The 26,525-nt window shown below is 42.2% G+C and overlaps 1 protein-coding gene across 1 annotated transcript in view; it reads left to right on the forward strand.

Annotated features, from left to right (window-relative positions):
• Positions 1-26,525, forward strand: part of LOC132218402 (UDP-glucuronosyltransferase 2B31-like) — a 60,907-nt gene that overhangs the window by 13,395 nt on the left and 20,987 nt on the right. The window contains exons 3-6 of the mRNA XM_059669579.1: positions 727-858; positions 4,258-4,345; positions 5,462-5,681; positions 6,678-6,983. Coding sequence (XP_059525562.1) covers positions 727-858; positions 4,258-4,345; positions 5,462-5,681; positions 6,678-6,957 — 720 coding nt within the window. The 3' untranslated portion in view covers positions 6,958-6,983. The remainder of the gene's footprint in view (positions 1-726; positions 859-4,257; positions 4,346-5,461; positions 5,682-6,677; positions 6,984-26,525) is intronic.

The raw sequence follows: 26,525 nt of genomic DNA on the forward strand, positions 1-26,525 counted from the left end.
GAAATTGCTCTTCCCCTCTCTCGTCAATCCATGTCTATGGTCTTTAAGATAACTTGTTATGTAAAATTATTTATTTATCTAAGATGCACCTACACTGAATTTATCTGAAAAATAAAAAAGTTGATATTAAGAAAAAAATTGTAAATGGAAGATAATAAAAGAGAGTTTCGCGTGCCAGCAAACGTTACTGGTGTGCCATGTTTGGCACGCGTGTCAGGGGTTGTCCACCCCTGCTCTCGGACATACTTGTCTTTCTCGTGGCTCAGGGTATCTGTAGATGGACATTACCAAGCCTTAAAATTGAAGGAAATTCTAATACCTGTTAAAACAGACAAAAACACAAATACTGCATGATTCCACTTACATAAGGGATGTAGACTAGTCAAATTCATAGAAACAGAAAGAATGAAAATTGTCAGGGACTGTTAACTTGGGAAATGGAGAATTACAGTTTAAGAAATATACAGTATCAATTTACAAGATGAAAAAGTTTTAGAGATGGATTATACAACAATAAGAATATATATACTATTGAACTGTACACTTAAAAATGGTTAAGATGGTAAATATATTATGTGTATTTTAACACAATTTAAAATAACAAGAAGGACACTAATAATTCCTTACCATACTTAATTTTCTCTTTGGCTGTTTGTAGCAATCCTTTCAGTAGTGTTCACTATGCTATTGTCTTTTGTAATGGAAAAAAAAATTCTTCCTTCACAGGAAATGGAAGATTTTGTCCAGAGCTCTGGAGAAAATGGTATCGTGGTGTTTTCCCTGGGGTCGATGGTCACTAACATGACAGAAGAAAGAGCCAATGTGATTGCATCAGCCCTTGCCCAGGTTCCTCAAAAGGTTAGATAAACTACCTTAGAGCAGAAAACTAATGAGTGTGTTAAACTCTGTAAAGGGTCTGATTAAGAAATTTCCACATGAATGTTAGAATATTAGGATAGCTTCAATGATCTTAGATACCAATTTGTAAAACAAAATACACATGTCAGGTGCTAAAGTAGTACAGAGGGTGTTTTTGATGGACAATAACTTTGGCATTAATATTCTGGTCACAAAGAAGTATATTTCAAAAGTGCAGTGTGAAGTTTGGTATTATAATAGTACTAAAGGTTCAGTGCACAAAATTCGTGCATGGGGTTGGGGTGTCCCTCAGCCCAGCCTGTGTCCTCTTGCAATCTGGGACCCCTTGGGAGATGTCGGGCCTAAATGGGCAATTGGACATCCCTCTTGCAATCCGGGACGCCGCATGCACCAGTGGCCATACTTTTCATACAGGTGAAAGGCATCTTGCTGTTGTATGACCAGCTACATTTTTTGACCTGATTATAAAATGTAGTACATAACAGATCCTTCTGAGGCAGTAGTAGCATTTTCCCCATCTTATGGGTGGAAAAACTGAAACAGAGAGAAGTTGAGTTTGGGTTTGTCACACAGTTATAAGTGTCAGAATCAGGGCTGACCACAAAATGTGCAAGCCAGAGTCCATGCATGTCTTCGCTGCATCATCCTGTTGTTTTTTTAGTGTTAGAGTAGCCTTGCCAGATTTTAATGTTTAAATCTAAGAGACTGTTCCAAAAATATAAGTGAGGCCTGGCCAGAGATCAGGGCCATCTGTGGGGCAGCCAGCGGGTGGGGCCAGCAGGGGGCTACAGCTGGCACCCACCTTGACTAGTGGCCTGGCGCCACCCACTGGCCAGCAACGCCCCCAGCCACCACTGCAAATCGCCTCCACCTGGTGGTCAGTGCGTGTCATATAGTGAACGGTCATTCTACCGACTGTTCAGTCGGTTTGCATATTAAGGTTTATTATATAGGATTATAGGGCAGGAATAGATATCACCAAATTCTATCCTGTCATTTGCTTAATTCTTTGAAGGATTCCTAGAATAATGTACACACTACAGATGTACTGAGAATGGACTTAAATTTTAACATTAAACAGGGAATGATAACAATCTGAAAGGCATCATACAGTTTACACTTTCCAGGTAATCCAGGCCTCTCCTACTTTCCCTGAATTTTGGATTAGGCCTATTCAGTTGCAAGGTGATATTCAGAGAAGGGATGTCCAGGGCTCACCAAGCTGCATCCAGGTACCTAAGCCAGAAACAATGATTTAGAGAAAGAGAAAATCTGGTCTGTAAAAAAAAAAGAGAACCTCCCTGGTGGGCTGGGCCCTGCTAAATTCTGAAGCAGGAAGACATAAAAGAAGGGTGGAGGTGGGTCCATCCCTCAAGGTGTCCCAGTGTTTTATAAAATATGGCCCCAAAACAACCCATCAGAATAATAACTTGATGAGGAGGAGGAGGAGTATAAGAGGAGGTGGGGAGGAAGAAGAGGAGGAGGAGGAGGAGGAGGAGGAGGAGGAGGAGGAGGAGGAGGAGGAGGAGGAGGAGGAGGAGGAGGAGGGAATATAAAAAGAATCAATCAGAAGCAAGCCTAGCATGGCCCAGTTTCAGATTCTCCCCCTTCTCCATAAATTATGGAAGTGAATTATTCTAGTACATAAAATACATTTGAAGTCTCCAGATAATTGTGAGCTACTTTTAGTTTACTAACTAATGTAGCTTTCTCCTTATCACCTATGCAAATGTGCTGAGAACTTGAAGTAACTTTAACACTCACATAGCAAAAAGATGTTAACCATGTATAAACTAGAATCCAGCTCACTGGTGGACTTATAAATTGCTTGGCTTTTTATAATTAATTAACCATGTTAATTAATGCTGTCAGTGCATTGTAGCATGTTGTGAAATATTAACAATCAGATGAAAAAAATTTACCGTCATCATCATATTTGATCTTTTCAACAGGTAAACTATTATTTATACAGTGCCAATGGCTTTTCTTTTCCACATTTTAAGAAAATTTTCAATCATAGTTAAAGTAATAACACTGGATTTGGGTAAAAATTACCTCTTGGAAGTGGTGATTAATAAGTAGAAAACTAAAAGAAGTTAAATATACTCATTAAGCAGACATTATTTATTATATTTATTATTAATAATAAACTTAAATATCAAAACGATTTAATTCTCATAAATAGCTGATTGCGTTGATTTTGTAAATCAAATTATGTAAAACTCTAAGATACTTTATGAAATTAGTGAATATAAGAAAACCATTTTCACATCATTCAAAAAGAAATAAACTGGTTAACATTAAATCTAGATGATGACAGCTAGAATAATAAATATATTTTTTTTTATTGCTTAAAGTATTACAAAGAGTATTACATATGTCTCCTTTTTTTTCCCCACCCACCCTTGACAATCCCCTGGCCTTTCCTACCCCCCAGTGTCTTATGTCCATTGGTTATGCTTATATGCACGCATACAAGTCCTTTGGTTGACCTCTTACCCACCCCCCTGCTGCCCTCCCACCCTCCCCAGCCTTCCTGCTGTAGTTTGACAGTCTGTTCAAGGCAGCTCTGTCTCTGTATATATTTTTGTTCATAAGTTTATAATGGTCTTTATTATCCAGAAATGAGTGAGATCATGTGGTATTTTTCCTTCATTGACTGGCTTATTTCACTTAGCATAATGCTCTCCAGTTCCATCCATGACGTTGCAAATGGTAAGAGTTCCTTCTTTTTTACAGCAGCATAGTATTCCATTGTGTAGATGTACCACAGTTTTCTAATCCATTCATCTACTGATGGGCACTTAGGCTGTTTCCAGATCTTAGCTATGGTGAATTGTGCTGCTATGAACATAGGGGTGCATATATCCTTTCTGATTGGTGTTTCTGGTTTCCGGGGATATATTCCTAGAAGTGGGATCACTGGGTCAAATGGGAGTTCCATTTGTAGTTTTTTGAGGAAACTCCATACTGTCTTCCATAGTGGCTGCACCAGTCTGCATAGAATAATAAATAATTAAAATAAATGCATAGACCATTAATTTGTGGGTTTTGCACTAAAATTATATGACTACTTAAAAAATTTTATATGCTTGAATTGGCCATTGATAATCTCATTTGTCTAACCCTAAAGTGTGAAAAACCATGATTGCACTCATACCTGACTGAATATAAAAATAAGTAACACACAATATAAGTATGTACACCTCTTACATCAGTATTTTATTGATTCTCATTATCAGAATGTCTTGTCCTCATTCCCTTAACCTATAATATGTCAGGGGTTTAACTAGATGTCTCTTAAACTATTTAGAATTCTAACATGATATAACTCTGCAGTTTGACTCAAGAAGTACATTCCCTTCTTTACCCTAACAGGTTATATGGAGATATGATGGCAAAAAACCAGATACCTTAGGGCCAAACACCCGGCTCTATAAATGGATCCCCCAGAATGACCTTCTTGGTAAGGTTCTGGAAAACCCTGAAATCAGAATCAAGTCAACCAGATTGATAAACAGTTCACTAGGATAGAAATGTATTGGACATTTCTTCCTGAAAACTTCAAAAATAAAAATGAACTTCCCAATATTTCTTTCCCAGTCCTAGGGGAAAAGGATAAGCTATAAATTGGCATCTTATGTTACACAGCCATGTTACTTATGGCCACAAACAAAAGATCTTTATTTCATATGTAATTCCTCTCAGAGAGAATATCTCAACACTTTCCAGATTGTCACTCTGCCTCCTAATTCTCTCCTTACACCAATCATTTAATCCACGGTAAGGGTGTACAGGTGTCCCTGAAAAATATCAGCTCCTCTTTTATTGCCAGTGACTCTCCGTTTTCCATTTGGGAATAAATTTAATATCTCTTTCTGAAGTAATAACATATTTCTTTTTTTTTTAAGAGCAGCTAACTGCTTCCCAGTTCTTCCTTTTGTTTGTTTGTTTAATTCAGAGAGGAAGGGAGAGGGAAAGAGAGATAGAAACATCAATGATAAGAGAGAATCATTGATTGGCTGCCTCCTGCATAATCCCTCTGGGTATCAAGACCACAACCCAAGCATGTGCCCTTGACCGAAATCAAACCCGGGACCCTTCAGTCCGCAGGCTGACGCTCTATCCACTGAGTCAAACCAGCTAGGGCATAATAACATATTTCATTATAATGTGTAGCCTTTCCTTCCTCTGATTCCTGTGCCACTGCCTACATCCCATTGTCTACTGCCTTGACATCTACATATCACACTCTGTGATTTCACTAATTTATTAAGAGAATATATTTCAACATGCAGCACTTTTTTTATATACACTTTTTAAATCCAGAATATTTTCTTTCTATTTGCCCACTGGCAACTTGTATTCATTTCAAGTCAAAAGAAACACACTAATCTTCTATGTAAGCCTTCTGCTGGAGAGACTTAGGTGCCTCTTCCTAAGAGTTCTGAAGACATTTTAATACAGTCTGAAGTGTAGACCATCTGTTGCTAAATATATCGTCTCTGTGACTTTATTGCCCAACTCTCATTTTATTCCAAGATTTATAATACAAAATTTGCTGAAATTCACTCAATCCTAGGTCATTCAAAAGCCAAAGCCTTTATAACTCATGGTGGAACCAATGGCATCTATGAGGCGATCTACCATGGGATCCCTATGGTGGGCCTTCCTATGTTTGCGGATCAACCTGAGAACATTGTTCACATGAAGACCAAGGGAGCAGCTGTCAGATTGGACTTCAACACTATTTCAAGTACAGATTTGCTCAATGCATTGAAGACTGTCATTAATGACCCTTCGTAAGTATCACATATTTTTCATAGATAGTATTTATACATAGATTATTTTGTCAATAGTGTATCTTAGTTTCATCCCATTTTTAAGAGGCTAATTTTGACATTATTAACATGAGTTAACCCATCTTAATCTACTTGTATTTTCAACCACACATTTACTTCAAAGTTGCATTTTAACCCCATGTATTTAATGGGGAGCATCGAGTGCAACAATTTTCTCCTCCTATAATAAAAGTTATGTAATAATTATAAGGACACATTTTTAAAATATGATAAAATACATAAAAGGAAGAGTGATAAGCTAGAAAAGCATAAATTCTTTACTTAAATAAATTCAATATCTAAAATTCTGAAGCTATAAATATCTTTACATTCAAAAATTTATTTTATTATAATCATTTAAATAGATTTTATGAAATAGTATTTACATACCATAAAATTCATAATTAAAATTATATAATTCAAATATACATAGTATGCTTGCAAAGCTATGAAACTATCACAATATAAACTTAGGGCATTTTTGTCATCCCAAAAAGACATACCTTATGCCTTAGAAGGCACTTCCCAGCTCCCTCACCCAAAAAACTATTGATCAACTTTCTGTCTCTATAGATTAGTCCTTCTGGATATTTCATAATAACAGAATCATATGATATACGTTTTCATGTATATTGTTTAAATATATTTTTACTGATTTCAGAAGGGAAGGGAGAGGGAGAGAGAGATAGAAACATCAATATTGAGAGAGAATCATTGATCGACTGCCTCCTGCACATCCCACACTGGGAATCGAGCCAGCAACCTGGGCATGTGCCCTGACACAGAATCCAATAGTGATCTCCCCGTTCATGGGTGTAGGCTCCATCAATTAGCCATGCTGGCCTGGCAATAAAATATTTTTTAATTAAAAAACACAACTTTGGATGGGAATGATTGGCTTATTAGTAAGTAAATTAACTTTCTTTCAATGTTGATATCTTTGTGTTTCTCCTTTAGATATAAGGAGAATGCTATGAAATTATCAAGAATTCATCATGACCAACCAGTGAAGCCTCTAGATCGAGCGGTCTTCTGGATCGAGTTTGTCATGCGCCACAAAGGAGCCAAACACCTGCGGCCAGCCGCCCTTGACCTCACCTGGGTCCAGTACCACTCTTTGGATGTGATTGGGTTCCTGCTGGCCTGTGTGGCAACTGCTACATTTGTCATCACAAAATGTGTTCTGTTGTGTTACCAGAAGTTTGCTAAACCAGGAAAGAAGAAAAAACGGGAGTAGTTGTTTCAGAGGCCTGAAGCTGATATGCCTCGTAGATGGGAATCCTCCACTTTATTCTAGCAACAAGTTGCGATGTAAGGATCACTGTCTCCTGTGATGACCTTACTTCTCACAATTTAGCTTCTTAGATCCAAATTTGTTTTCAAGTGACTACCTGGTTAACAGTTATAAATATGTCATGCCAAACATAAAAATTTATGAAAAGTAAACCAAAAATAAAGCCATATGAATATATTTTTAAATCTGTTATTCTAATTGCAAAGTTATACCAAAACATTAGCTTAACTAAGTTTCAAACATTACACATGAACTCAAGAACATTAAGTAGTCTATTCCCATATTAATATTATTTTGCAAATATTCAGAATATTTTAATATTATTTTGGTGCAAAATTCTGTAGTTTTATCTTTTGCTAATCAAAAGTTAGAATTGTGCAAAATGATTCATCCTTTTATTTCGTTTTGGGATACCACCAATGCTCCTTTGTTTTACTGTACATCCAGCCTCAGCATCACTTCTTACCTACAGACATGGAAGTCATTTGCTTTCATTCAGTTTAAGTTAATTTATCATCAAAACTTATGTGGTGCCGAAGCCGGTTTGGCTCAGTGGATAGAGCGGCGGCCTGGGGACTGAAGGGTCCCAGGTTCAATTCCGGTCAAGGGCATGTACCTGGGTTGCGGGCACATCCCCAGTAGTAGATGTGCAGGAGGCAGCTGATCGATGTTTCTCTCTCATCTATGTTTCTAGCTCTCTATCTCTCTCCCTTCCTCTCTGTAAAAAATCAATAAAATATATTTAAAAAAAAACTTATGTGGATTGAAAAATATAACACAGCTAATTGCTTCCTATTGTACACTGAGCTATATATGAAAGACTTTGGTTTCAGTAGCTAATTCTTTTTACCTCTCAGCCCCCTAAAAAGCTTCACCTGGTTATTTTCACTCTCCTTTTAGTCTTTGATAATGGGTATATGGTTCCAATTGTAGGTTTGATAATGTAGAACCCATGATCTAAAGGAACTTATTGAATTTTCATTCTCTCCAAATATGTCTGTACATATATATGCCCACTTCTTGTAAAACAAGGCACAGAATAACTTAGCTACTTACAGACATGATGAACAATTCAATGTGTTTGTTGAAGGCAGTTTGAAATGATTATTATTTCAATGATTATTATATAACTCATACTAGATCAGCATGTCTCATTAGTTCTTACTGTCCTCAGAAGTCTGTTGGTCCATCCCTCCCATTAACCTTATATAAAAGCATTACAACCTTCATCATGACAAAAAATAAAAAATACAATCATCTCTTTCTTTGCAATCTAGGCACACTGTGATCATTATCAATAGCAATGCAAAGAATATAAAAATCATGAAAATTTTATGGAAATAGGAAAATCAAGTCACAAGGATTCTCCAGGCTGTCCTAAAACATACACACCAGGATTGCAGGGGTCCAGGTGAGAAAATCATTCCGGACTTTATTGGTCAAGAAGACCATCATCAGAGTCTCATAGCAAATATTGTCCAGCCTAAGGCATGAATTCATTTTAGAAACAAATAAAAACTTTATTTCTGGGGGAATTACAGGGCACATTTATCACTGAATTTCCATAGAACTCTTCTAGATATTTGAAATCATTTTTTTTAAAAGCAGAAATTGTATTGTAAATCAATGAGCTCACATAACACTCCTTAATAAGCCAAATTAAGTAGTAATTAGGTGCCTTTATTATGCTAGAGGTCTCCCAAATCTGAGCAAAACAGCATGGAAGAAGCTCTCCCTTTATACCCCCCTCAGTCTCCCAAATAAGGGTTTTTCCTGACCTTGTGGAGACTTTACAAAGAGCTCTCTCTAGGTTATTTTTCACAGGCAGCTTGTAACCTTGAGCACAGTACATTTCAGAGAACAAACAAACACCTTGCATGGCAGTAGCCAGACGCGGTATCAGAGCAGCTTGCAAGGTCAGATAGTTGGACTTATTTTCTCTGTTATTCAAGCAAGCAAGCATTTACAGAAGTCAAAATAGCAGGGTTAAAATTTCAAACAGCAGAATAGAGATTATGGTAGCAAGATGGAGTGCCTATGCATCATTTCCCACTGGTTTTATAGTCATGAGTCAAATCATTGACTCTTGTGAGTCATTGTTGGGGAGGGGGTTATACCGACCCCTGAGGACCATGAGCTTGACAGAATTCTTTGTTGAATGAAGTTAGTAAACCAGTTTATAAGATGGGAGCCCAGAATGAGGGCAAGGAGTAATAAGGGTAAAGGTCCTATGGTGGAAGAGAAGAGGGTAGTTAGCCAGGGAGACCAATTGAATAATTTTTGAAACCAATTCTGAGATTGTTCTGATTTCTTTTCCATGTATTCTATATTTTTTTCTGACTAGAGATAGGCTTTCTTGTATGACCCCTGTGTTATTGCTATAGAAATAGCAGTTTCCCCCTAATGCTACACAGAGGTGATCTAACCCTCGTCTATTTTGGAGAACAATTTCAGCTAGGGAATCGACCCGTTCGTTTAGTTGGGAAATGGAGCTTTCAAGGTGGCTAAGGTCAGCGTCCACTTGTCTGGTGAGCTCTGCTACATTAATGTCCCCTTTCACTAGGGCGGAAGTCCCTATTGCTGCCGAGCCTGCAATCCCCAGCCCGATTAATATAGGGACCAAGATTGGAGCCCTCTTCCGTCATGATAAGGATTGCAAGGAAAGATCAGGATTCTGCCCTCATTCCCGTTGTACAGGAATACCTGGGGAAGAACATGTACAAAAATGCAGAGCAGGGGTTTTGAAGCCTTCCCGAGCCGAGGGAGGAAGCACAGCGGGTGAGGCCATCTATGCGGGCCAACCAAGTATGATTTGGTGCCTGATAGAAGGCCTCGGTGCTGCTGTTCACCAGAAGGGTGAAGTTGCAGAGGTCCGAGAAAGGGGAAGCTAAAGGTTGTAAGTGGTGGATACTAAACAGGTGCCTTTCCCTTGGATGTCCCCCAGAGTTCATCTCGGCTGTCCCCAGTGGCATTTCTTAGGGTCTGTGCCAAGATGGGGAAGTTCAGAGACTCCTCTACCCATATAATACGGGCGTTTGGAGTTCAAGCACAGCCAGCAATCGGCTCCCAGTTCAGGTTGTGAAGCATTTATAAACCGATGCACGGCTGCGAGCATAGTGAAAAGAGAAGGTTCTCGGGGAGAAGTAGAGACAGGTGGTAGGGAAGGGAAGGCCGGAGGGTGGGTTGGAAGAGGTGAGACTTGGGGTGATTTGGTTGGAGCAGGACCAACTGGGATAGGTAAAGCTAGCTCTGCGAGAGGGCCTCTGGGCCTCTGGGGCAGAGAGTATGCTTTTCCTTGGATAGTTAGGAGGGTACCTGGATCTTTACTTGTTACATATAATCTTACTCCCCATGTTCTTCCCATGTTCCAGGAATGGTCCTGGCTATTTTTGACCTTAAATTCTATGGGGTTGCAATTCCCTACTGAGCATGAGGAAGGTGTGGTGGAGATGGTTTCACAACCACAATGGGGGCAAAAATATTCATCTGCTCTGAGACATTGGTAACTGACCTTTCCGGACCCCTAATAAATATATATATGCCTAAATTTTGTAAGGTTTTTGCCTGGGGGTGCTTCCACACCCTTTACTGTAACCAGATTCATTAGGAAGTGTTCCCCCTGGCTGGCCTCTGGCAGGAATCAGATCCCCTCTGGTACTGAGTATGGAAAGGATTGGCTATCTTTGAATAGGGTACACAGATCTGTAGTGAGAAATATACCTCCCCAGTCTGGTTCAGATACGTTAGTAAGAATTTCCCCAGTGATTCCATTCCTGAATTCCCAAACCCACTTCTGAGTCAGCTTATGGGGATTGTAAACCCATTCAGGTAGAAAATTATTTTTTCCTTCTGCCAGTTCTCTAAAGAGAATTAAAAGCATAACACATGTGAGAGTTTTATCTTTAGAGGGTCCGAGGAGTCCTGGACTCTCTATTTTGCTTGTGCTGCCTTAAGTCGGGTGTGATGAAGCCACATTGGGATCCCGTCAACCTTGACTGCCGTGGGGGTGGTTAGGATGCCGGTGTGTGGTCCTTTCCAGGTGAGAGTCAGTCCCTGGGTGGTGAATTTCTTTACCCAAACAGAGTAACCAGGTTGGAAAGGATGGATTGGATCAGAAGTTGGTACAGGTAGAGCATCTCGGAAGTGCTTCTGGACTGCTTTTTGGGTGGACTACAAAGCCTGTAAGGACTTGAGTAAAGATTGATTATGGATTTCAGCTTTTATTTCTTCCCTAAGTCCTGGGAGTATTTGAGGGGGTCTCCTAAACATAGTTTCATATGGGGAGAACCCCACTTGGTATGGGGTGCACCTTGCCCTGAGTAGGGCAAAGGCAAAGAAGAGTAGGGTGGCCAACTTTTCACTGGTTTCTGAGGTAAATTTGATGAGGACCTCTTTTAAGGTCCTATTCATGTGCTCTACCTGCTCAGAGCTCTGGGGCTGACAGGCGCAATGTATTTTCCAATTAATATTTAATGTATTTGCTATGTCCTGTGAAATTTTGGCTATAAAAGCAGGTCCATTGTCCAATCTTAGAGTTATAGGTAAGCCAAACCTGGGGACTATTTCCTGGAGTAACTTTTTAGCTACAATGGTGGCAGTTTCTGTCCTAGTCAGGTAAGCTTCAACCCATCCTGAGAAGGTGTCTATGAAAACTAAGAGATATTTATACCCTGCCACCGTGGGCCTGACTTCTGTGAAGTCTACTTCCCAGTGTTTCCCCCGGGGACTTTCCCTGAGCCCCGATTCCTGCGTTGTTTTTTTGTGGTTTTTTTTACCCTGTTTGGCATTCACTTGAGTGCAACTGATGCATCGGGAAACAATGCTGTCTATTATACTATCTAGGATGGGTATATAGTATCTATCCCTTAAAAGTTCAGGAAGCTTGGTATGGCCTACGTGGGTAGACTGGTGTAACTGATTAACTATTGTCTGACCTAGAGCCTCAGGAACCAAAAGTCAGCCATCCGATAAAGTCCACCATCCTTCCGGACTCCTGGAGGCCTGCCTCTGTGTGGCTAGTTTCTCCTCCTTCTCCATGTAGGCTGGTGAGGTGGGTAAGTCAGGGTCTGAGAGAGTCACCAGAATCTGTAAGGGCACCACTGGTTTTAGGGCAGCCTCCCAGGCTGCTTCATCTGCGGCCCAGTTCCCTCTTGCTTCTATGGAGTCCCCTTTCCGATGCCCCTTACAGTAGACCAATGCCACCACCTTGGGTAGCCAGATGGTTTCTCATAGAGCTAGGATCTCTTTCTTATTTTTGATGTCCTTTGGGCTGAAGTTAAGAGTCCCCTTTCCTTGTAAATAGCACTGTGTATGTGAACTGTTGCAAACGCGTGCCTGCTATCAGTATAAATCATTACTGATTTTTATTTTGAGCACTGGAGAGCCTGAATAAGGGCAATTAACTTGGCCTTCTGGGCCAACATCTGCCCAGAAGCAATTCCAGCATGTCATAATTTCAAGAGTTTCATCAAAAGGTTGATGAGACTTGGGGACTCAACAGGGTTGAGTCACACATGTCGTCACCTGTTGGGAATGGCTAAAGGCATTTCCCCAAACCTGAATAGGATACATTAAATTGATTGTGGCTGCCAGACAGTTAAAGGGCATCTTAATCTACATGTTATTGCCTCCTACTGGCCAAACACCTGAACAGCCGTAGGCTAATTCCCCCATTCTGACAATGCTTCTGTACCCTTTGAAACCCTACCCTTTTAAGTGTATTATCTCCACCTTGCCTTAGGACAAATTGTGTTAATAAAAGCAAGGGTCCAAGACAAGGAGGGAGTCTTCAGTTCCTTTAGCTGAAGGTCCTCTGACCCCCAATGCCTTTCAAAATTATATCTCGTCTCTGGACTCTTTATTAGTCTCTGGATTTCTATGTCATCTACGCTCAGCCTTCTCCAGATTCCTGAACCCTTCTTGATGCTGGGACAAGAACCCCGGCAGACGTCCTGCGAGTGAGTGCCTGAGACCAGAAGGTTCGGTCTAAGGTAGCTACTGCTGCCCCCGCATACATGATTCCTTCCTGGACAAAACTGCTCTGGTCCGTGTACAATACCTCATCCAGCGATGCCAGTGGGGTGTCAGTGAGGTCTGGCAGGCTGTCTGTACCAAGTCGACAACCTCCAAACAGTCATGTAGAGGTTCTTCAGGGTCATCATTCAGGAGGAGGCTGGCAGGGTTGATGGCAAGAGTCTTGTGGAACCTGATGCGGGGCTGGTTGAGTAGAAGAGCCTGAAACTGGGTGACTCAAGCATTTGGCATCCAGCGCTCCAGCATGCTTTGGAGTAAAGCCTCAACCACATGTGTGGTGGTTAGGATTAGTTCCTGCCCTAGGATTAACTTGTCTGCTTCTTTGACAAGTATAGCTGTGGCTGCTACCACCCAGAGGCAAGCAGGCCAACCGAATGCAACAGAGTCGAGTCTCTTGGACAGGTAGGCTACTGGTCTTTTCCAAGGCCCAAGAGTTTGGGCGAGGACCCCTTTTGTTATGCCCCTTGTCTCAATACGTAGAGGTAGAAGGGCTTGGTTACATCTGGCAGTGCTAAAGCAGGACCTGATGTTAGGGCAGTTTTTAATTTTTCAAAGGCTTGCTGCTCTGTTTCAGACCACTCCAATGGCTGTGTTCCCCCATGCTGGAGTATAAAGGCTTAGCAATCTCTGCAGACCCTGGATCCATAGGCAGTAGTATCCAACTGCCACTAGGAACTCTCGTAGCTGTCTCTTAGTCTTGTAGGTGGGGATTCATAGGATTGCCTCAATCAGACTGAGAGGAAGAGTCTGCTTGCCTTGACAGATGTTGTACCCCAGGTATGTAACTTTGGGGGTGCAGAGTTGGGCCTTCTTGGCCAATACTCTATATCCCAGAGTTTGTAATGTGTCCAGGAGACTTTTAGTGGCCTTTTTACACTCAACTTCAGTGTCTGTAGCAAGGAGGAGGTCATCTACATACTGTAGTAAGGTACACTTGGGGTTTGTATGCCAAAAGGGGAGCAGATCTGAGCTTAATGCTTCATCAACTAAGTTGGGGGAGTTCTTGAACCCCTGCAGTAGCTGGGTCCAGGTTAATTGTCCAGAAAATCCTGCCTCAGTGTCTGTCCATTCAAATGCAAAAATGGATTGGCTAAAGAAGGCTTCCTTTAGGTTTAAGACACTCCAGCGGGAGGAGGCTCAGGAGAGTATAAGGGTTAGGGACTGTTGGGTGTATGGTCTCAACCGCTTGTTTACTTCCCTTAGGTCTTGCACTGGCCAGTAGTCTTTTGTCCTTGGTTTTAGGACCTGGAGTAAGGGGGTGTCCCAGGGGGACTGGCAAGGAGTAAGAATTCCTGCTTCTCATAGTCTGTGAATCTGTGTAGCAACACCCCACTTAGACTCTAGGCCAGCCGTGGGCAAACTACAGCCCGTGGGCTGGATCCGGCCCGTTTGAAATGAATAAAACTATTGAAAAAAAAGACCTTACCCTTTTATGTAATGATGTTTACTTTGAATTTATATTAGTTCACACAAACACTCCATCCATGCTTTTGTTCCGGCCCTCCGGTCCAGTTTAAGAACCCATTGTGGCCCTCGAGTCAAAAAGTTTGCCCACCCCTGCTCTAGGCTCATAGGATATTGTCTTACCTGAGCCGGTGTGGTGGTGGCCATTAGCTGAACTACGACCGGGGTTTGGTGACTTGCCAGTCCTGGAGGGTTGCTCTTCGCCCATATGGTGGAGAAAAGCTGCTGAAGTCTTTTCAGGTATACAGAGGACTCACTGGCTGGTGAGTTTCCAGAGGCAGTTCTTCCTGTAAAAGATATTCCTCCGACAGAGGGCAGGTGAGTAAGATTCTGGTAGGAAAAGAACCTTGGGCTGGAGGATCCATGGTAAGGTGGGCTTTGTCCCCTTCGAACGAGATGGTGGCTTGTAGCTTCCGTAAGAGGTCTCATCCTAATACGGGATAGGGACATTCTGGGATGATTAGGAACGAATGGGTTACAGTGCTTCTCCAAAGATCTACTGTCCTTTTTGAAGTCCATGGGCAGAGAGTTGACTTTCCCGTGGCCCCCGAATGGAAGTTTTCTTGATCGTTATTGGTCCCATAGGCTCGGTTAGGACGGAATAGGTGGCACCAGTATCTACTAGGAAGCTAATCAGCTTGCCCCCTATCTGTAATGTTACCCTGGGCTCCTGGGGGCTGTGTGGGATGGAGCCCTGGCCCATCAATCCTCCTCTAGATTCAGGACCTTCGAGCCTGAGACCGCCTTTTTCTTTCCCTGTCAGGTTGGTCGGGGCAGTCTTTCTTCCAGTGTCCTTCTTTTTTACAATAGGCACACTGGTTTTTCCTTCACAGGGGTCTACTTCCCCGCTGTTGATCTTTTTTTTCTTTGGGGGTTTGTTTCTTTTATAGCTGCTGCAACTGCCCTTGCTAGTCTCTTGTCCTGTTTTTCCCTTGGGGAGTCTCTGCTGTTAAATACTTATGGGGCTACCTCAATTAATTGAGACCAATTCATGCGCTGGAATCCCTCTAACTTTTGAAGCTTCTTTCTTATATCTAAAGTGGACTGGGTTACAAAGGCTAAATTGAGTGCCCGTGGGTTTTCTGGAGCATCCGGGTCAATGAGAGCGTAAACTCTGTAAGCCTCACAGAGGCGCTCCAGAAAAGCCACGGGCAATTCCTGGGCTCCCTGAATGACTTCAGTACCTTTTGATAAATTTGTGGGCTTCTGGGCTGCTGCCTCTATGCTTTCCAGGGGAACACAGTGAAAAATGTCCAAGGAAACCCTCCCTCCTGCCAAGTTAGGGTCCCATCAAGGTCAGAGGGATAGGAAAATCTCCTCCACCTGATCCCTATTCTACTCTAGTGAACCTCCCCCGGGTTCTAGGGCTGCTTTCTTAGCCTCAATCCAAATTCTGTCTCTCTCCTCTGAAGTGAAGAGAGTGACTAGGACAGGGGTGGGCAACCCCTGGCACACGTGCCAAACATGGCATGCCTGTAACATTTGCTGGCACGCGAAACTCTCTCTTATAATCTTCCATTTACAATTTTTGTGAACATTTGAATGACTTAAATGTTAAGTTATAAGGAACTGGCAAGACACTTGATGGTATGTTTGGTTACATAAAGGCTTTTGAAAAGAAACTGGAAGTCTTTAAGAGAGATGTGGATGGTGAGAGATTTAAATATTTCCCAAACCTCAAGAGGCACATCAAAGACCTCCCAAAAGATGAGAGAACAGACTGTCAAAGCCTTCAAAAGCTGTTTTTAAACATCATCGAGTCAATTATTGAGCAGTTCTTCTCAAGATTTGCGAAATTCAGAGAACTGGAAGAGACAGCAAAATTCATGAGGTTTTCAGACAGCATGAAACTGGAGGAACTAAACTTACAAATGTTTTCATGGATAGACATGGCTGACTTTGAAATGCAGTTGATTGAATTTCAGAGTAGCTCAATTAGGAAGCAGAAATTTATTGACCTTAGAGTTGACTTGGGAAACATTGAAAAAAAAGCGATTAGAGACAGGAGTACCAGACAGAAGTGTCGAAAACGAACTATTTAGGACTTGGAATGCCAGTCCAGAAAATTTTTTCTGTTTAAAAAACTTTGCAACAGCATTACTCTCCATGTTTTCATCTACATATGCTTGTTAATCTTTGTTCTCAGTGATGAATTTTGTTAAGTCTCATAATAGGAGTAGCCTGACTGATGAAAGTAGTAGCTCGTGCATATCTCTGAAGGTCACAAAATAGAAACCTGATGTAAAATCTCTCATCAGTGATGCAGCAGCAAAAGTCCCACTGATAATATCAAACGGAGTCATAAAGTTTTCTGTCGGATTATCAGTGTACATGTATACATTAAAAAATAAATGTATTTTTCATCATCATATATTGTGTTTTTGTTGCTCGAATGAATTTTATTATTTCTTCAAGGTTCTTCACATACGTACACCTTAAGAGATATCAAGCAGGTGTAACATGTTCTCAAAAAATTAGGGTTGGCACGCAGAAGTTGAGTCAGAGATTTTGCTGGTTTTGGCACGCACTCCCAAAAAGGTTGCCCGCCCCTGGACTGGGAGTTTCAGGCAATCATCCCAGGTTGGTCGGTGGGTATGAAAAATTCTAGGAGGCCAATAAAGGTTTGAGGCTTCTCAGAAAAAGGAGACTTTGGGGTCTTCCAATTATAGAGGTCACTTGTGGAGAAGGTGACATAAACTAAGAAGGGTTACTCTCAAACTAGGAAGGGTTGCTCTCCCAAATTTCCCTCTTTAGGGGTGCCTCCTTTAAGGGTAGTAGAGATCCCTCAGGTGAAGGGTCTCTGACGCTGCCTTCCCTTGCCTGGGTGTGGCTCTCAGTGGCAGGAGGTGAGAACAAAAGAGACCAAGAGTCCGTTCCCCTGTGCTGGAGCCTGGGGATTTCCCTCCCTCTGTGATCAGGGAAGTTGTGGCCAAGGTGGAGGCGGCAATTATAAGGTGGAGGGAGGTCTGCCTCTGCTGGAGTCGGGGGAAGGGCCGGGGGCTTGGACAGGGTCTCCCCTCCAGCACTTCCCTTGGGGCTGGTGCCTCCCTTTTCGGGGTTTTCCTGGGGGCTGACTCTCCTTGGTGCACTCCCCTTGGGGCTGGCAACTAATATTCAGACCCCAATCTGCAGAGCACAATTCTTTAACCACAGTGGGGGATTCTAAACTAAGTCTAACCATTTATCTATTTAGGAAAATTTATCCTGGTGCCCAGGGTCTCTGGCGACTATATTCCAAACCACTTTTACAATCCTGGGATCAAAAGACCCCGTGTCCAGCCAGCCCACTCCGAATTTGGGCTACTCTGACTCGCATAAAGTCCTTAACCTTCCCTTTGAGAACTTTATGCCATATACGTCATCTGAGAAACATTCCTTGAAATGCCTCAGCATACATTCCAAGGGTGACTTAGCCGTGCTGGGTCCCCTTCCCATCGTGAAGCAGAGCGAAACAACCCCCACTGACAGGAGAAAGAGAAAAAACAGGAACTTTGGAGAAAAACAGAGACCACCACCATAGAAGTCCTCCCTCTCAGGGACTGGGGAGTAACCTGTGGAGAAAAATGACTTTTAGCCAGGCAGAGAAAGAAGACAGAGGAGGAGAAAGGTATGCAGGGAGATTTCTGGTGGACTGAAATCCTGGCGGGCGCCTTGATAGAAAAGGTCCTCAATCCAATCACAGATGCTGTCAGGAGTGGGCAAAGAGGGAAAGAACCAGGGTATGTCCGCCAGGAGGGCCCTAGCAAATAACTGAAAACAACAAAACACACAAACTGAATAACCGGGGTAAACGGGGTCCATGAACAAATCATTATAATAACACTAGTTGGATTTCTCTTTCTTTGATGTCCAGCAATTGTATTCTGCCAGGCTCAAAGCCAAAATCTTTTGCTCCTCTGTTTTATCCTTTCCCCTTTCCCTCCCTCTGTGATTTAACTATTCACTCTGTCTAGGGCAGTGGTCGGCAAACTCATTAGTCAACAGAGCCAAATATCAACAGTACAATGATTGAAATTTCTTTTGAGAGCCAAATTTTTTAAACTTAAACTATATAGGTAGGTACATTGTTATTAACTTAATTAGGGTACTCCTAAGCTGGCCTTTGCAAAAACGTCCTCGATCTGATTGAGGTACATTCGCTGAGGTCGACCCCTTCCAACTCTCCCATCCACATTCGACTTGTATACTTGTTTTGTCTATCTTTTATCACCTGCGCGCGATTTGTGGATGCAACTAGCACTATCCACTGCACAATGAGACTGCTGACTGACTGGCTCACTCAACTCCTGCATGAATCGTGTGCGCCTCCCCCACGCTGCATATCCCCCGGCCTGCCTGCGCTGCGACTCCCCGTCGCCGGACCGACCAACACCCCCCACTTCTTCTAACGCCACTTCTTCAAAATAGACTCGCCCAGGCCGAAAACTGACTTCTGCACATGGGCCACGGAGTTTCAATCGCACTGTACGTGCACACCCACACGTGGTATTTTGTGGAAGAGCCACACTCAAGGGGCCAAAGAGCCGCATGTGGCTCAAGAGCCATGGTTTGCCTACCACTGGTCTAGGGCAAGGGGAGATAAGAACCTGTTATTTACAGGCATGCAATAAACTAGCTAGTGGTTCTTTGTTTAAATTTCACTGGGTTACAACCTTAAAGTCTTAAAATTTTAACCCAACACAACAAAATCATAAATCAGGAAAAAGTAAATTAAAGTCTCTACTCAGACAGAAACCTCCCTAGCTAAGAGTTCTCTGGCAAGCTAATACTTAAAAAGAAAGAGAAGGATGATTCCCAAGATAATGATTCTCAGCAGCTGCTGGAATGTCATCCCGCAATTTCTTTTACAGTTCAGCCCCACTATATAACTGGGATTCCCCCTAAAGCAGGACTTGCCCCAAACAAATTAAGCAAAAGACAAAACATCAACAAATACTCTTGTTTTTCAGCCAGACGGCTCAAAACCTCTCAGTTAACAAAGGCACAGGACAATATAAAGTACCTTTCACTTTACTCAAGCTCTCACACTCACATTTACATACCAGTCAATGAACAAATAAATATGCTGAGACAAACGAGGTTAGGGGTGGATGATCTACTTTCGTAGATCCACACAGATGCCCCCCTGTGCCAATCAATGAATAGGAGAGTGGAAGCCCTCTCCCTCTACATTTACAGCTTTTCAGCAGACATTTACTTGGAGGTTATGCAGTTAACTGGATTCCTGCTCAACTCCCTTTACAAAAACAAATGCGGGGGGCCTAACAAGGACAGACATGGGGGACCTTCCTGAACCCACGCCCCAAGAATAAGATTCTCAACCAACGTCTTGGTGAGAATCTACCAGAGAATGTACACCTCGTCCAGTCCTTCTTCTCAGTAATAAAATGACAGGTCACACAAGCAAGCAAGCAGGAAAGTGAACTCAAATTTGTTTAATTGAATTCACTTACCCCCGGGGGTATTTCTGATGACTCCGAAAGGATGGAGGGACATGTCAGGTATCCCCCGTCCGGCTGCCGAGGCCTGAAAGGCATCTCTGGGGCCCTGGACCTTCTTCAGGTGGGCGTCCTCTAGAGATTCTCCAGGCCTGGCAGCCAGGTGGGGGGTGGGGGGGGAAGTTGTCAGCCCTAGGCATCTGAGACAGAGTACTGGTAGGCACTGATCTCTTATCTCACTGGGTCCTCCAAATGTTGTATTGTAAATCCATGAGCTGACATAAGATGCCTTAATAAGCCAAAATAAGTAGTAATTAAGAGCCTTTATTATGCTAGCAGTCTCAGAGGAGTAATTTCCCAAATCCGAGAGAAACAGCATGGAAGAAGCTCTCCCTTTATAGCCACTCCAGTCCCTTTGTCTCCCAAATAAGGGATTTTCCAGACCTTGTGCAGACTTTACAAAGAGCTCTCTATAGGTTATTTTTTGCATGCAGCTTGTAACCTTGAGCACAGTACATTTCAGAGAACAAACAAACACTTTGCATGGCAGTAGCTAGAAGCAGTAACAGAGCAACTTGAAAGGACAGAGAAGCTTGCAAGGTCAGATAATTTAACTTATTTTCCCTATTATTCAAGCAAGCGAGCATCTACAGAAGCCAAAATAGCAGGGTTAAAATTTCAAACAGCAGAATAGAGATTATGGTAGCGAGATGGAGTGCCTATGCATCAAAATAACAGATTGTCTCTGTAGGTAATTAGGTCAAATCATGCATATAAGCTTAATTTTCCTCAGATCTAATCTGTAACACATATAACTGATAAAGGTTGGTAATCATTGTAGAGTGAGAAAACTTACAAAAAAATAAAATAAAATAAACAAACATTCCAAGATGGAAATACATGGAGGATATGAACAGGCAATTCACAGAAGTAGAAATGGCCAATAACATATCAAGGATGGCAAAGGCCCTGATTTCAGGTAAAGGTAAACTGAGTCAGTAAATTGTTACCCACGAAATATTTACCAAGCATAGGAATCTACACGAGAAGAGGCCGCCTTGGCTGCCAGAAAGTACTCACCTAGAGGGCCCAAGCTGCCCGTGGGGGAGGAGGCATTGAGTCCCTGGACACAGAAGCTGGCAGCGGCCTTCCAGCGCATCAGGAGCCAGAGCAACTGCTTCCTGGGCGGCCTGGTACCAAGAGCCTCCAGGTCCCGAAATGAGACTCTGCGCTCAGCCTGCTGTAGTGCTTCTGAGCTGGGCGAGCACCCACAGCTGCAGCCGACAATGGTGTCCTTGCGAGTCCTTGGCTGCAGTGGGCTCCACTGCCTATTGCTCAACACTGGCAGCAGCCTGTGCAGGCCACCTTGGCCTTGTGGACTACGACGCAGTAGAAAGCAGCTAATTGGTCCACTAGGCACTGCATGACCAGGCATGAGTCCGCCAGGCCGAAGTCTTGGGGGGCACCACACGCCTGCGCCTGCGCCTGCTCAGTTCTTCCCGGAGTTCATGCCCCATGCTCTCCACTGATGTCATTCAAGGCTCTAGGTTACTTCATGGCCAGCTCCAGATTGCTCAGTCAACGTTCACATTTGCTACCTGGTCAAGATGCCTCCCTCAGGGCTGGTGCGGGCCCACCAGCCTCTCCTGTTGGCCAGCGTCACATGTTTCAAGGGCCAAAACGCAATCTACCACTATGACACTGGGCCTTGCCATGGCTGGGTCTTCGCTCTGCTCCCTCCAGCTGCGTGGATGGCAGGGTGCTGGCTTGTAACTGGGGTCCTGGCTGCCTGCAGAGGCCAGAAGTGTTGAAGATCTCTGCAGGGCTGGGCCTCTCCGACACTGGCAGCCTGTTGCCCTTGGATGCCTTCAGACTTGCAAACCTTGGAGCAAAGCCTTCCCTGGCTTCTCAGCCACCTTAATCGCCCCTTCCTGCAGTTGCTGAGCACAGGAGAGAAAGTGTCTGTCACCGACTAAACCACAATAAGCGATTTCCGGATTCTGGGTCACTCCACCCCTAGAGGCCACAAGTGGAGGTGGGCATGTGTTGTGTGCTTCATCCCTTTGAAACGTTTGGAACTAAGAGATGCAGAGAGCACAAAACCCTTAGGACAGGCGATCCCAGAAAGCTGTGAAGATACTGCTGTCTTTGTCAGCAGCCCAAGAGTTAGACTCTTTAACAGTCCAGCATGTTATGGGGCCTCGTGGCACATTAGCAGTGGCTGCCTGCAGTCTTCCCCGAGTGGCTCAGCCTCTGCAGAGAAGTTCCCTTCACCGCATCCATCGCCTACCAAACTGAAGGCGTCTGCAGGACACGGAGTTACCAGCCATCCAGAGGGGATGAGTGGGTTTGGAGGCTTTTCAGCTCTTTTCTTGTTCATCTCCCCCACCAAGGAAGGCAGGACCCATTCGGGCAAGGGCCATTTGCATCTTCCCTTCTAAGGAATTGGATTTTTTGTCTCTGGTGCACAGAAGGTACAATCTTCAGATAACTGACACCAGTATGTGGATTTTTTTTTAATCTTTAAATTCTTTATTAGTTAAGGAATTACAAATGTGTCATCATCCCCCCCATTAACCCCCATGCCCCCCCCCCCAACTCATGCTCTCATCCCCCTGTTGTCCATGTCCATTGGTTTGGCTTATATGCATGCATACAAGTCCTTTGGTTGATCTCTTCCCCTTACCCCCACCCTCCCCTACTTTCCCACTGGGGATTAATAGTCTGATTGCTGTTTCTCTGTCTTTGGATCTGACCCTGTTCATCAGTCTATGTTGTTCTCTATATTCCACAAATGAATGAGATCATGTGGTATTTATCTTTCTCTGACTGGCTTATTTCACTTAGCATAATGCTCTCCAGTTCCATCCAAGCTGTTGCAAAAGACAAGAGTTCCTTCTTTTTTACCGCAGCGTAGTATTCCATTGTGTCAGGGGTCCTCAAACTACGGCCCACGGACCACATGCAATACAAATATTGTATTTGTTCCCGTTTTGTTTTTTTTTACTTCAAAATAAGATATGTGCAGTGTGCATAGGAATTTGTTCATAGTTTTTTTTTTAACTATAGTCTGGCCCTCCAATGGTCTGAGGGACAGTGAACTGGCCCCCTGTTTAAAAAGTTAAAGGACCCTTGGTGTAGATGTACCACAGTTTTTTAATCCACTCATCTGCTGATGGGCACTTAGGCTGTTTTCAAATCTTAGCTATGGTGAATTGTGCTGCTATGAACATAGGGGTGCATATATCCTTTCTGATTGGTGTTTCTGGTTTCTTGGGATATATTCCTAGAAGTGGGATCACTGGGTCAAATGGGAGTTCCATTTTTAGTCTTCTGAGGTAGCTCCATACTGTCTTCCATAGTGGCTGCACCAGTCTGCATTCCCACCAGCAGTGCACAAGGGCTCCTTTTTCTTCACATCCTCTCCAACACTTGTTGTTTGTTGATTTGTTGATGATAGCCATTCTGACAGGTGTGAGATGATACCGCATTGTCGTTTTGATTTGCATCTCTCGTATACTTAGTGACTTTGAGCATGTTTTCATATGTCTTTCGGCCTTCTGTATGTCCCCTTTCGAAAAGTGTCTATCTAGGTCCATTGCCCATTTTTTGATTGGATTGTTTATCTTCCTATTGTTAAGTTTCACGAGTTCCCTGTAAATGTTGGACATTAAACCCTTATCGGTGATATCATTGGCAAATATGTTCTCCCATGCAGTGGGTCTTCTTGTTGTTTTGTTGATGGTTTCCTTTGCTGTGCAAAAGCTTTTTATTCTGATGTAGTCCCATTTGTTTATTTTCTCTTTAGTTTCCATTGCCCTAGGAGCATTATCAAAGAAGAAATTCCTTCGGCATATGTTTGCAATTTCACTGCCTGTGGATTCCTCTAGTATTTTTATGGTTTCCCATCTTACATTTAAGTCTTTTATCCATTTTGAGTTTATTTTTGTGTATGGTGTGAGTTGGTGGTCTAGTTTCATCTTTTTTGCATGTATCTGTCCAATTTTCCCAACACCATTTATTGAAGAGACTGTCTTGACTCCATTGTATGCTCTTGCCTCCTTTGTCAAATATTAATTGAGCATAGTGCTTTGGGTCAATTTCTGGGTTCTCTATTCTATTCCATTGATCTATAAGTCTGTTCTTGTGCCAGTGCCAAGCTGTTTTAAGAACAGTGGCTTTGTAATACAGTTTGATATCTGGTATTGAGTTCCCACCTACTTTGTTCTTCTTTCTCAGGATTGTGCACCTATTCGAGGTCTTTTTTTATTCCAGATGAATTTTTGGAACATTCGTTCTAGATCTGTGAAATATGCCGTTGGTAATTTAATGGGGATTGCATTGAATCTATAGATTGCTTTGGGTAGTATGGACATTTTGATGATGTTGATTCTGCCAATCCAAGAACATGGTATGTTCTTCCATCTGTTTACATCTTTCTCAATCTCTTTTCTCAGTGCCCTGTATTTTTTCGCATATAAGTCTTTTACCTCCTTAGTTAAGTTTATTTTTAGGTATCTTAATTTTTTTTGGTGTGATGGTCAATGGGATTGCTTTTTTAGTCTCCCTTTCTGTAAGTTCACTATTGGTGTAAAGAAATGCCTTAGATTTCTTGGCATTAATTTTGTATCCTGCTACATTGCTGAATTCATTTATTAAGTCTCATAACTTTTTTGATGGAGTCTTTAGGGTTTTCTATGTACAGTATCATGTCATCTGCAAATAAGGACAGTTTTACTTCTTCTTTTCCAATTTGGATGCCTTTTATTTCTTCTTCTTGTCTGATCACAATGGCTAATACTTCCAGTACTATGTTGAGCAGGAGTGGTGAGAGGGGGCATCCCTGTCTTGTTCCTGTTCTCAGGGGAAATGGTTTAAATTTTTGCCCATTGATTATGATGTTGGCTGTGGGTTTGTCATATATGGCTTTTATTATGTTGAGGTATGATTCTTCTATTCCTACCTTGCTGAGAGGTTTTATCAAGAAAGGGTGTTGAATTTTGTCAAAAGCTTTTTCTGCATCAATTGTTACGACTATGTGGTTTTTATCTCTCAATTTGTTTATGTGATGTATCACATTTATTGATTTGCGGATATTGTACCATCCTTGCATCCCTGGGATAAATCCTACTTGGTCATGGTGTATGATCTTTCTGATGTATTGCTGGATCCAATTTGCTAGAATTTTGTTGAGTATTTTGGCATCTATGTTCATGAGGGATATTGGCCTATAATTCTCTTTCATTGTGTTGTCTCTATCTGGTTTTGGTATTAGGGTGATGCTGGCTTCATAAAATGAGCTGGGAAGTGTTCCTTCCTCTTGAATTTTCTGGAATAGTCTGAGGAGGATATGTTTTAGTTCTTCCTTGAATGTTTGGTAAAACTCCCCTGTGAAGCCATCTGGACCCGGGCTTTTGTTTGCTTGGAGCTTTTTGATGACTGCTTCAATTTCTTCCATAGTTATTGGCCTGTTGAGATTTTTAGAATCCTCTGGATTGATTTTTGGAAGATTGTATTTTTCAAGGAATATGTCTATTACCTCCAGGTTGTCTAGTTTGTTAGAGTAGAGTTGTTCATAGTAATTTTTAACAATTCTTTGAATTTCTGTGGGGTCTGTTGTTATTTCGCCTCTTTCATTTCTGATTTTGTTTATTTGAGTCCTCTCTCTTTGCTTCCTGGTGAGCCTGGCTAGAGGCTCGTCAATCTTGTTTATCCTTTCAAAGAACCAGCTCTTGGTTTCATTGATCTTTTGTATTGTTTTTTGGTTTTTTTTTTGGTCTCTATGTCATTTATTTCTGCTCTGGTCTTTATTATCTCCTTTCTTCTGCTCACTCTAGGCTTTTTTTGTTGTTCTCTTTCTAATTCTTTGAGTTGTAGAGTTAAATGATTTACTATCATTTTTTCTTGTTTTTTGAGGTAGGCCTGTAGCGCTATAAACTTCCCTCTCAGGACTGCTTTCATTGTGTCCCATAGATTTTGGATTGTTGTACTGTTATTGTCATTAGTTTCCAGGATGTTTATAATTTCTTTTTTGATCTCACTGGTAACCCAATCATTATTTAGTAACATGCTATTCAGTTTCTAAGTGTTTGAGATTTGGGGGTTGGTTTTTTGTGGTTTATTTCTAATATTATGCCATTGTGATCTGAGAAGATGCTTGGTATGATTTCAATCTTCTTGAATTTGGGGAGACTTTGCTTGTGACCCAATATGCGGTCTATTTTTGAAAATGTCCCATGTGCACTTGAGAAGAACGTATATTCCATGGCTTTGGGGTGAAATGTTCTGAAGATGTCAATTAAGTCCATCTGATCTAGTGAGTCATTTAAGATTGCTGTTTCTTTGCAGATATTTTTTCTAGAAGATTTATCCAGTGATGTCAGTGGTGTGTTTAAGTCCCCTACTCTGATTGTGTTGTTATTGATCTCTCCCTTGTTATTTTCCAGGAGGATTTTTATGTATTTCAGTGCTCCTGCATTGGGTGCATATATGTTTATAAGGGTTATATCCTCTTGTTGTATTGATCCCATTAGTATTATGAAGTGGCCTTCCTTATCTCTTGTTATGGCCTTCACT

The sequence above is a fragment of the Myotis daubentonii genome, chromosome 1, assembly GCF_963259705.1.
Source record: "Myotis daubentonii chromosome 1, mMyoDau2.1, whole genome shotgun sequence".
Classification (NCBI taxonomy): domain Eukaryota; kingdom Metazoa; phylum Chordata; class Mammalia; order Chiroptera; family Vespertilionidae; genus Myotis; species Myotis daubentonii.